Source organism: Rana temporaria, chromosome 9 (genome assembly GCF_905171775.1).
Source record: "Rana temporaria chromosome 9, aRanTem1.1, whole genome shotgun sequence".
In the NCBI taxonomy this organism is placed as follows: domain Eukaryota; kingdom Metazoa; phylum Chordata; class Amphibia; order Anura; family Ranidae; genus Rana; species Rana temporaria.
Window position 1 is genome coordinate 95,729,376 of NC_053497.1, and position 12,167 is coordinate 95,741,542.

Consider the following 12,167-nt stretch of genomic DNA (forward strand, 5'->3'; position numbering starts at 1 on the left):
AAGCCTTTTCTGAAAAGTACCAGTTTTGTTTCTTTAAAGCGTAGAATTCATTATTATTTCATGACATTCACGCCAGCTAACAATCCATAACTCAGGAAACATCAAGCATTAAGCTTTTAAGGTAAATCGGTTTGGATGATGTACGATGTTAAAAAAAAGAATGTAAGCAATTTTTAAACAAGACTCAGGGTCATTATTTTTTAAAATATTTCTTGCAGAGGCTAGTGCTGGGACAAAATCAGCAGGGTATTTTAGAAAATGACAGATTGCTCTACATTAGCTTTCAGGCAGACTGGTTGAGATCTTAAAATTCACTTGACCAAAATTTGGTCCAGTTTTGCCCCTGATGAAAGCAAGTCATGCCTTGCCAGTGATACATTTCCCATGTGTAAAACATGATGTCAGCATGCTGGAAAATCTTTTCTTCTATTATTTTACAAATAAAAACATGTTCATCCATTCATGGCATATTCTTCAGACAATGCAACAGTGGGACTAATGCAGCGTACACACGACAGTACTGAAGCACAGACTGAAAAGCGCGAATCGTCTCTCACCAAACTTTTTTTTTATAAATTCTAAATTTAAGAAGGGAGAACATGCGGGAATACAGAGACATCTCTGAAATACATTACAGTCAGTAACACAATTCCATGTATACATATCACACTGCATATATTAGATATTCTGCTTACTGAGAGGACTCAGAGAGCTTATCCAGGGAGCAGGAATCCTCTGCATCCCGCATGACCATTTTTACGGCCTCCGCCGCGTTTGTTTTTTTACCTTTTGGTTTGAGGAAAAAAAAAATTGAGTTTGAGCCTGGTGAGAACCGGCTCTACAAGCACAGCACACAATATTTCAGTCTCAACTCACGATATACCTATGTATACAGTTAAACAGGTCCACCGCCGCAGTTGTCCCCCTCGGTCGCCACGGGAGGCTTTTTTCCGCGTTTGGCTACAACTCCCGAGCGATTTAGTGTCCTCTCCATAGGTAAGCCATACAGCGCTTGTTCCCCTAAGTAACGTGTTTCTCTACATATTTCAGATACCCCAAAATTTGTTTATCAACATTTGATTGGTCTTTTCATGTTCATTACTATGTATGTATAGCCTTTTGTGATAATAATTATGTATCACTTTTAGAATTGTCCTGACGAAGCGATCCAGTCATGAAACTTGTTGAGATCCTGTTTTGCATGACCTCACCCCTCTAAACCGTGATCCTCCCTCCTGTGACTACTTTAGCTCGGTGATCTGTATTGTTGGTCTCGCATTATGTCTATTGTCCTGTATCATTATTGTGATGCTTTTATGACTATGTTTGCTTTTTGATACCATAAATTGATATATATCTTTTATCTCTACTACCTTTCTGAGTTTATCTTTCTATACAGTACCGATATAGTCCTCTTGCCCCCCTCCCTCCTTGGTCTTTTTGGTCTTTGGGGCCCCTTAAGTCCCAACTCTATTCTAACTGAGGTTCAGGAAGATGGTACTACTATTTCTTTATTGTTTATATTAAGAGGTTCTTATTTAAATCACCCGTGCTAACATAACAACCGAAAAGTGAAAAGAAAAAGAAGAAAGGAGAGCACAGTAAGGAACAGAAGGTAGAGAGATAAGAGAGAAGGAAGGGGGGAAGGGAAGGGGAGAAAAAAAAGGGGAAGGGGGGGTTTGGGGAAAGAGGGATGAGGAATACCATCCAGACGCAACCATCCCATCTGGGGGGTCATTAGAGTCAAACCCCTTCAAGAGAACCGGGCCATCAGCTTTCCGTAAATGAACTTGTGCCAGAAAAAACATGTTGTGGAGAATCTGTCATGCATGCCTTTTTCCGTGGCCACCAAGTCTTCCATTGCATGGATATCCGCCACTCTTTTCAACCAACCGGCCACCGACGGAGGCTGGGTCCGCTTCCAATTCAGGGGAATGCAGCTTTTCGCCTCCGTGATCAGGAATGGCAGTATGGATCTTCTGTAAGCCTTGCCCGGGATCCTGTGGTGATGCAGAAGGAAGAGCTCAGGGGACATTGGCAATTCCCGATCTGTGAATGTCTTTGTGATCCGATGAACCTCTGTCCAAAAAGGTTGTTATACCCGGCAAGACCAGAAGACATGAAGGAGCGTTCCAACCTCCTCCCCACATCTCCAGCATAAGTCAGTGCTCTGAGGTACCATGCTGTGGATCTTTTCTGGCATGTAGTACCAACAGGTCATGACTTTATACCCCGTCTCCTGGAGCCTCGCACAAATAGAGGTCTTGTGTGCGAAAAGGATGATCCGATCGACCTGTTTCTCTGTAAGGTGTATGTCCAACTCACGCTCCCATCTAGCGATATAAGGAGGCCTATATTCTGGGGGCGGAGATACCAATATTTGGTATGTTAGAGAGATTGTATGTCTCAACAGGGAGTGGTCTAAGCTTAGTAGCTCAAAGGGGGTCAGTTGTCTCCTGAAGGCTTCTGGCTTCGAGCTAATGTAGTGTGACAGCTGAACTTTTTGCCAGAAAGATAGCTCCGTCAGGGCTGGATCTTCCAGGATTTGTTGCCTACTCTTCCACTGGCCATAGGGAGTGCTTGAAAGTGATACAGCAATCTAGGAATAATATTCATTTTAACTATGCCACAGCAACCAAACCATGAGAACATACCATGCTACCACTCCTGTAGGTCTTTTTTTATAACTGTCAGAAGAGGAGGAAAATTGAGGTGAAATATATCCTCTGCCTTTCCGGGCAGAAGGATGCCCAGGTACTTTATGTGAGACATGACCCATTTAAAGGGAAAGTCTAGCCGGAGCAGTGCGGTTAAGGAGGGGGGCAACGCGACATCAAGTGCCTCTGATTTCTGGTAATTGATACGGAAAGATGACAACTGCTCGTATGTCTTCAGATCCTTGAGCAAGTTTGGGACCGACACTAGGGGATTGGTCAAGAAAAAGAGTAGATCATCCGCAAACCCTGCTATCTTTGGGGACAAAGTGGTATCAAGACGAAGGCCCGTGATATTTGGGTTGTCTCTGACGAGACGCAGAAAAGGTTCAAGGGTAAGGATAAATATTAAGGGCGACAGGGGACACCCCTGTCTCGTCCCGTTCCTTATCTGAAAAGAAGAGGAGAGGTGGCCATTGACCTTGACCTGGGCCGATGGGCAGGAATAGATTGCTTGCACCCAATTCATCATACGTTCCTTCAGGCCAATATGTCGGAGAGTTTAAAACAGGAAGGGTCAGCTCACCTTGTCGAATGCTTTTTCTGCATCCGTCGAGAGGAGCAGTAGTGGGATCTTCTTAGTCCGGGCTGCGTGTATCATATTGATAGCTTTAATGGTATTATCGCGCGCCTCTCTAGAGGGGAAAAATCCGACCTGGTCGGGGTGGATCAGTTGCGGCATCAGGTCTATGATACGCATGGATAGGATTTTTGTGAATACCTTGAGATCCACATTCAGCAGTGAAATCGGACGGTAGTTTTGGCATCGTAGCGGGTCCTTACCCTCCTTCGGGATCACTGGGATGTGACTCATCAAACTTTTACTTACTCGAAATCAGCAAAAGCAGCCCAAAGGGTGGCGCCATCCGAATGGAACTTCCCCTTTATAGTGCCGTCGTACGTGTTGTACGTCACTACGCTTTGCTCAAGCATTTTTTTTTCACAATCGTGTATATGCAAGGCAGGCTTGACAAGAATCACGTCGAGAAAAATTTCATTTTTTTCCATGACATTAAAAACGGTTGTCCGTACGCGGCATTAGAGACTGCTGCTGTAAGTACTGGTGCACAGAATTGTTCCTAAAAGGTCAGATTGCGCATTTGTGCGGCCACCATAGTTTTTCAACACTGCCTTAACTCTGTTGGGCATGGAGTTCACCAGAACTTCACAGGTTGCCGCTGGAGTCCTCTTCCGCTTCTCCATGAGGACAGCACAAAGCTGGTGGATGTAAGAGACCTTGCGCTCCTCCACCTCCCGTTTGAGGATGTCCTACAGATGCTCAATAGGGTTTAGGTCTGGAGACATGCTTGGCCAGTCCATAATCTTTACCCTCAGCTTTTTTAGCAAGGCAGTGGTCTTCTTTGAGTTGTGTTTGGGGTCATTATCATGTTGGAATACTGCCCTGTGGCCCAGTCCCTGAAGGGAGGGGGATCATGCTCTGCTTCAGTATGTCACAGCACATGTTGACATTCATGGTTCCCTCAATGAACTGTAGCTCCCCAGTTCCGGCAGCACTCATGCAGCCCCAGACCATGACACTTCCACCACCATGCTTGACTGTAGGCAGGACACACTTGTCTTTGTACTTTGTCTTTGTACTCCTCACCTGGTTGCTACCACACATGCCAGACACCATCTGAACCAAATAAGTTTATCTTGGTCTCATCAAACCACAGGACATGATTCCAGTAATCCATGTCCTTAGTCTGCTTGTCTTCAGTAAACTGTTTGCGGGCTTTCTTGTGCATCATCTTTAGAAGAATCTTCTGGGACAACAGCTGTGGAGACCAATTTGATGCAGTGTGCGGCATATGGTCTGAGCACTGAGTGGAGCCTGTCATGTTAAACCACTGTATGGTCTTTGCCACCGTGCTGAAGCTCAGTTACAGGATCTTGGCAATCTTATAGCCTAGACTATCTTTATATAGAGCAACACTTATTTTTTTAATTCTTTGCCATGAGGTGCCATGTTCCAGTGACCAGTATGAAAGAGGGAGAGCTATAACACCAAATGTAACACACCTGCTCCCCATTCACACCTGAGACCTTGTAACACTAATGAGTCACATGACACCGGGGAGGGAAAATGGCTAATTGGACCAAGCTTGGACATTTTCACTTAGGGGTGTACTCACTTTTGTTGCCAGCGGTTTAGACATTAATGGCTGTGTGTTGAGTTATTTTGAGGGGACGGCAAATTTACACTGTTATACATGATGTACACTCACTACTTTACATTGTAGCAAAGTGTAATTTCTTCAATATCATCACATGAAAATTTCTAATACTAACCAATTTGTAAAATACAGCCTGAAATAAAAGCACCAAATTATCTTTCTTACAAGAAATTTTCTTTTAAGATACATGATTGCTTCAATCAATCATGCATGTTTATTCATCAACCAGTGCCAGCCTAATGCCACGTACACACGACCGTTATTCATGTCATGGAAAAAATAAGTTTTTCTTGACGTGATTCCTCTCAAGCCTGCCTTGCATACACACGATCGTGAAAAAAAATGCTTGAGCAAAGCGTGGTGACGTACAACACGTACGACAACACGTACAACGGCACTATTAATGGGAAGCTCCATTCGAATGGCGCTACCTTTTGGGCAGCTTTTGCTGATTTCGTGTTACCGCATGTAAGTAAAAGTTTGGTGAGAGACGATTCGTGCTTTTCAGTCTTCGTGTTTTTTAGTCTGTTACTTTATGACAAATGTGCTATCTCCATTATGAACGCTAGTTTTACCAATCCTCGCATTTTTTCCCCCTCGTTAAAGCGGACACACGACCATTTTTCACAAAGTTCTAAATTTATAATGCCAATTTTACTCGTCGAGAAAAATGCTCTGGAGCATACACACGACCCTTTTTCACAACCAATTTAAAAAATGGCATTTTTCTCGTCATGAAAAAAGGTCGTGTGTACGTGGCATTATAGTTAAATTGAAAAAATACACACGTCCTTTGACTCCAAGCCTTATCTTGGGCTAACAATAGTCATCACCTATAAACATCAAATTAATTAATTTTTCACTTGAGATTGGTTGGCCAGATAGAGTCTGTCTGCAATGATCACAACATCCACATTGTGGACATTTCTGATCTGCGGGTAATAGATTATTTGTTATCATTAAAAAAACAAAAAAAACAAAAACACCAACAGGGAAAAAGAGGGACATTTTGTGGACTAGGTCCACTTTGTCAGGCTTGTTAAGAATTTACAATTACGTTTTTATATCTACATTGAACAGGCAATCTGTATAGCACTAGAATGGCCTGCATACTCACGGCTCACAATCAATGGGCAAGCTAAACAAATGCAAATAGAACTTGAAGGCTGTTAAAGCATAGCGCTCCAGTCATGGTAGTTTGTCTTTAATATGGGCCTCTTCTAAGTTATGTAAAATGATTGAGAATGAGGAAATGTTTTTTTTTAAATGAGTCTTTCAGGGAACAAAAGGACAGCAGGACCATTCAAATAAAAAATAAAATAAAAAAATAAATGATATAGCATTACACTCATTCACATTAGGAAGCAAACTTTACTTGAGAAAAATAAATCAATGCTTTTCTTTTGATAACACTGAATATGATGCCAGCTCTTTAAACACGCAAGCACAGTCAATATTTATTGACTTTTGAATAGATCAATCAAGTCCCATGATAATACATGACCTCTGAAGGACTGAAAAGTAATTTCGAGCAAAAATTAATTTACTGTTTAACTAAAAGGTTGTATTCTCTGAGAGTCAATTTTAGGTCAAGCTGTGATAATACTACATATCATGCAATTTAAGGAAAAGAAAGCAAATGAAAAAATGAGTACAATTGCGTAGCTTTTAACAATGGCATGCAGTGAATTGCAGTGAATTGGCGTGATAATCGCAAATTACATTCTGATCTAAAAAAAAATCAAATACTTTTTTGAATTGGAAAGCTGTTTTTTTTTATAAGAATTTGAATATAATGTTCTTGAATGAGAATCATATTGGTTGTTATAAAATAACTTATTTCATGCTGAAAAGAAACATGGATATCTGGAGGTTATGAGGCAAAAGTAATTTTGGTGTTGCTTATCTTGGGAATAGTGGGACAATGGGATTAGTACATACATTGGTGTGCGCAGCCTATAGCAATAGGGTGTGCACCCCAGAGCACAAACATACATGTGTTTATATCAGCAGAGCAGTGGACGGTGTCAGTAGAGAAGAGATTGGTGTCAGTAGGGCAGTGGAAGGTGTCAGTAGTTTTTTTTTTACAATTTTTTTAGGAGCCCTATTGGCGGGCTTTGGAGAAAGATCAATGGTCTAAACAGAGAGAAAGGGATTGAGGACAGAGCTTCCCCAGTCAGTTTCTCGGCAGCCTCAGCTGCAGTGGACAGTGAATAAATGGGTAGTGCTCTATGCAGCCAGCGGGAGAGGTGGGAAGCTGGCAGCACTGCGGGGGTGAGGCAGGGTACACCAAAAAGCAGGGAATCGGCACTGCACATGGTGATTAGGGTGTGCCCAGGCACACCCAGCACACCCTGTTTGCACGCCTATGGGTATATAAAGTATGTTAAAAATATATGCAGTATAATTGTTACTGACCCTGACAGAAATATTTTAATGTAAATATTCATACCAATAGGTGCAATTTTTTTTTGTTTTGCATAATTTGTACATATGTGTGTGTGTGAGCAACCACATTTCTTCAGTATATAAGTAGACTTGACTTTGTAGCGCTGTCCAGTTCTGTTTTTCTCTGTCTCTCAGTGCTAGCCTGTGGGTAAGGTCTGAAACACGGCAAGCAGTTAAACATCACTGATAGCGCCCCCATTATCACCTCTAAGGGAGGTTAGTTAAATGGGTATGACCATCAAAAGTAAGGCTTGTATCAGTACGCCTGGCCTACCTTGAGCTGAGTTTATCTCAATTGTCATAAAGCTGCTATGCTTTTCCCATTCCAGATACATAGGTGACTACTAGAAGGAGCATTATCCAATCTGGATAGGGAAATTATTAATCAAAAAATGGGACCGCAGGCAAGAAGATAAGCAAATGACTTGCTGCCAAGTAAGCACTCCAATAAGTCAAAATGTTTACCTATTGAAAATACTTATGAGTTACATACACTAACAGACACTAGGAAAAGGCTAAAAAGAGGAAAATCTTCAACACCTATTATTAAGTTTTAATAATAATTACTGTGGGAACATCACATATGTTGGATTATATTGCCTTTAACCCCTTCCCTGCCAACCGCACACTTATATGTGGCCTCATGAAAGTGTTCTTTTTTCAGTGGGGTCACATATATGCATATCCCCCTTTGTGCCGGTAGCGCGATCCCCGGGTCTCTTACCAACCTTGGGACTCTCCATTCCGGGTCACCTGATCACTGTGATAGCCTCTGATTGGCTATCACAGGGATCAGTCACTGTGAGCTTGCCTCTGTGTTCACTTCCTGTTCTGAATGAAAAGAAAGATACATCCTTGCAGGAGAGGAAAATGTAAACAAACCAAAATGTGTAATTAAAATCAAAGAAAAAGGAAAAAGGAAAAATATAAAAAAGAATTAGGAAAAAAATAACAAGATCGAGGTTTGTCAGGTTTTGTGTTAGGGTTAAGGTTGGGGTCAAAGGTCACAGCTTGCATATTTTGGTTAGATTGATTTTTTTAATTAGTATCCGTGTCAAGTAGTGTGTGTGTGTGTTTTACGTAGGTTTAATAAAAAAAAATCGAAATGCGCACCTTTGTTTCTGGGTTGTACTACGGACACAAACAATAACAACTAAAGCCCCGTACACACGATTAGAATTTCCGATGGAAAAAGTCAGACAGACTTTTTCCATCGAAAATTCCGACCGTATGTATGCCCCATCAGAGTAATTCCATCGGAAATCCCGATGAATTCCATCAGAGTTTACATAGAGAACATGTTCTATTTTACTCCGATGGAAATCCGTCAGAATTCCGATGTGAATTTGGTCAGACAAAGGTCCGATCATCTGTACAGGGCATAACATACACATCCCTGTAATCGTCAGGAGAATTTATTTTTGGTTGTTCTTTGGTAGTAAATTATGATAATAGCAAGATATATATAGCTAAATAAAAAATAAAACAAATCTACTATTTTGGGCCAGTTTTTCTTTGAGAATAAAAAAAAATCAGGAGATATCCATTACCATTTACTAATTTGTCCTGAAAAAAACAAGTTATTCCACCTGGATACACAAAGTAGTTGTGACGATATGTACAGTCTTACTAACATATGTCAAAGATGCAAAATGGTGTTTAGGCAATAGGCATTGACATTTTTTTTTTACCCTTAGGTGTGAAGGGATTAAAGGGTCATGGTTGTAGTTACTTACAGAAGAACACATCTCAAGTTCATTCTTGTAATTGACAATTGTACATTGTTATTAATACCATTTTCCTAAATCTAACTTTATGAGTTTAGCAAATTTTTTCTGGGTAATTTTTAAATATTATGTTACTAATGTTTAGGGAGTATTCAAAAAATAGAGAAACACTTACCCCATACACAAGTTCACCCACCATTCCATTCCATATTTTAGTTTCAGGGTCACGGGCACCATACTTGCCATCTTCAACAATGGAGAGTTTGTATTTTATCCCAACATGCTTTGCAATTTCACTAGCTAGGTCCACACAGTACCCTTCGTACTTGTCATTGCCATCTAGCTGCTCATAGTTTTTCTTTTTCATAACATATGGATTTTCCTATATTTAAAAAAAAACCCAGATCAAACATATTAAAAAGGACATTACTAAAAAGAAGCTCTATTACACCCTTGTTATTGCTCAGCAGATGAAAGGATTGAGCACAGCACTAGGCACCATCAGATAAATCCTTGTCTGAGTAGATAAAATGAATGCTGTAATTTTGCAGATGCAAACCACGGAAAATAAATACAGACTTTTATGACTAGCGTAGTTTTTATTAAATCAAAGTCACAATTAAAAATCCAGACATGGGAAAGGAAACATAAAAATGGAAAAAATTATATAATGTGGGGACAAAACTCTAGTAACAATATTATCGATGGGTCAACATTTTTTAGATATTAGCTTTAATTTTAAAGATATGCATTTTAGTTTTGTAGAATATGATATGCTAGCAAGGAGAAGCTTCTTAAAGGGAGTCATTTTTGTAAAATGATGAAGCACTGGTATATTTTGGAAGGGCTGAGCCAACATCAATGTACTATTACAAATAATGCAAACGTTTGTACTTAGCTAGTAAGTTATGCTGTGAGAAAGTAAACGCAATTTAAAGCAAAATTTCGAGATATTTACAAAAACAAGATAAAGAAAAACTGTCTGGAAAATAGGATTGTCAACCCCCTTACAGATTTACATCTTCAGTAGTATCTATCTTCCCATTATAGTAGCTGTGCAAATTGACCCCAACCCTCTGATAAAATATCTTCCTGGTGAGGCCATGGTAACACCCAGACCCAGACAGTATAGCAAGTAGTAGTTACATTCAACTAGACATGTTCTATAATGTTAAAGACATTTATTATTTTATCCAAGCAACCTATTTAGTTCTAATGAGTGTCAGGAACATACTACAGCATTTATACCCACACAAGTACCACAAACATCTTATTACCATGGAATGTGACAAGATAAATGTAAATTGTTTATGAATAGGTTGTGAAACAGGATGTGAAAGCTGTAGAACCATCCTTTTCTAGTTACATAATTCCATCCTTGGTGTCATAAAGACTGGGCAGATGTTAATCCTTCAATTCAAATGGATGAAGGTGTGAACTGTTATTAAATCATAGGGGTAGGGATGTATGTGTATAAATGGAATTGTATATGGAAGACGGAAGGTTGAAGGAACCTCACCCTGTTCCAGTCTGATGTAAATGGTTTCACATGCCTCTTGCAAACCAGTTGTCTTCTCTGTCCAAACGGTTGCACTTCACTGTACTCAAAAGAATGTCTTTTGTTCTTAAGGTGTAGGAAAACTGCTTGACTATTGGAATTCCTATATTGGGCCATTCATTTGTTTAGAAGCATACTGTAACAGACTTCTCCCCACTCTTAGGCCCTGTACACACGACCGCGGACCAGTTTCAGCGGACATGTTCGGTCATGTGTATGGCCGATCGGACAATTGTCCAGCAGATCGGACAGGTTTCCAGCGGACAAATGTTTCTTAGCATGCTAAGAGACATGTCCGCTGGAAGCCTGTTCGTCGGACATGTTCGGTCGTCTGTACAGACTCACCAGACATGTCCGCTCGGCCGAAAGCCCATGCATGCGTTGAAGTGATTCGACGCATGCGTGGAAGCATTGACCTTCCAGGGGCGCGCACGTCGCCGCGTAATCATCGCGGCGACGGCGCGGCCACATCACCGTGTATCGTGTCCGCATGGATTTCTGTTTGATGGTGTGTACAACCATCAGACAGAAATCCGGCAGCGGACTGTCCGCTGAAAACGGTCCGGTGGACCGTTTTCAGCGGACAGTGCGTCCGTGTGTACGAGGCCTTAGGAGTGAGGATGCCCCTTCATTCTGAAGAGGGGTTTGGAGAAGGCTTGGTGGGCCAAGCCCTGTACCAAAAAGAAGGGCTAAACGGTTTTGAAGTTGAAGCCTGAATAGAGAAGACAGGTGTATTTAGAAGTGCTATGGGTTCCTGAAGAAGGGGATTTGGGGATTTTCGGCTGTGGAAGAAAAAACCTTCTCACCTATGACCTCTTTGTTGCATTGGTCAAGTCCCTTACCAAACAGATGCCTTCCTTGAAAAGGCATATGTGTGAGGAGCCTTTTGCAGGCAGCTTCAGCTGTCCAAACTTTAAGCACATGTGAATGGAGAATAAAATAAAAGATACAATTTTATATTGTTATCTTAAATAAGCATTTAAAAGAGAGCCCTGTAGTTTTCATTTTATCTTTGAAGAATATTTCTGTGTCCACCTGAGGAGTGGAGTAGAAGGAGTGGTGTCATGACAGACATCTTTTAAAGGGAAGGGCCACTACTGTGCAGTGGAGGAGACGAGGTGGTGCTATTACATATATCCTCCTAAAGGGAAAAGGCGCAGCTTGGAACTATGATCACCAGGTTCTACCATTTAGGATGAGAGTCCATCTTATTTATAAATTTGGAAAGGAACAAAGAGTGGTGTTGTGTGTCAATATTATGCATGTGGGATACATGTGGTACATCAAGATTGAGCACTGGAGAACACATTGCATACTTTTGGGTCACATTTTAATAACGGACAGTATCAAATAATTCTAAACAGTAGGAAGTGCATGATTTTCATTTATTATTGTGATGTGATGACACTGCTGCCCAGCTCACACTTATTGAGTTAATATATTTTGTATTTTTAGAGCAGGAGGATATTTTTATATAATTTGATTGCTGTACTAGGGCAATACTCTGTCTGAGAAAATGTGATGCAGATTCAGAGAATTCCAC

At 40.8% G+C, this 12,167-nt stretch overlaps 1 protein-coding gene across 2 annotated transcripts in view; it reads right to left on the bottom strand.

Moving 5' to 3' along the window:
- The window catches only part of GRIA3 (glutamate ionotropic receptor AMPA type subunit 3), a 405,232-nt gene that overhangs the window by 48,073 nt on the left and 344,992 nt on the right, over nt 1–12,167 (bottom strand). For both annotated transcript variants that reach the window (XM_040323936.1, XM_040323935.1), the window contains exon 10: nt 9,242–9,448. In XM_040323936.1, the coding sequence (XP_040179870.1) occupies nt 9,242–9,448 (207 nt within the window). The remainder of the gene's footprint in view (nt 1–9,241; nt 9,449–12,167) is intronic.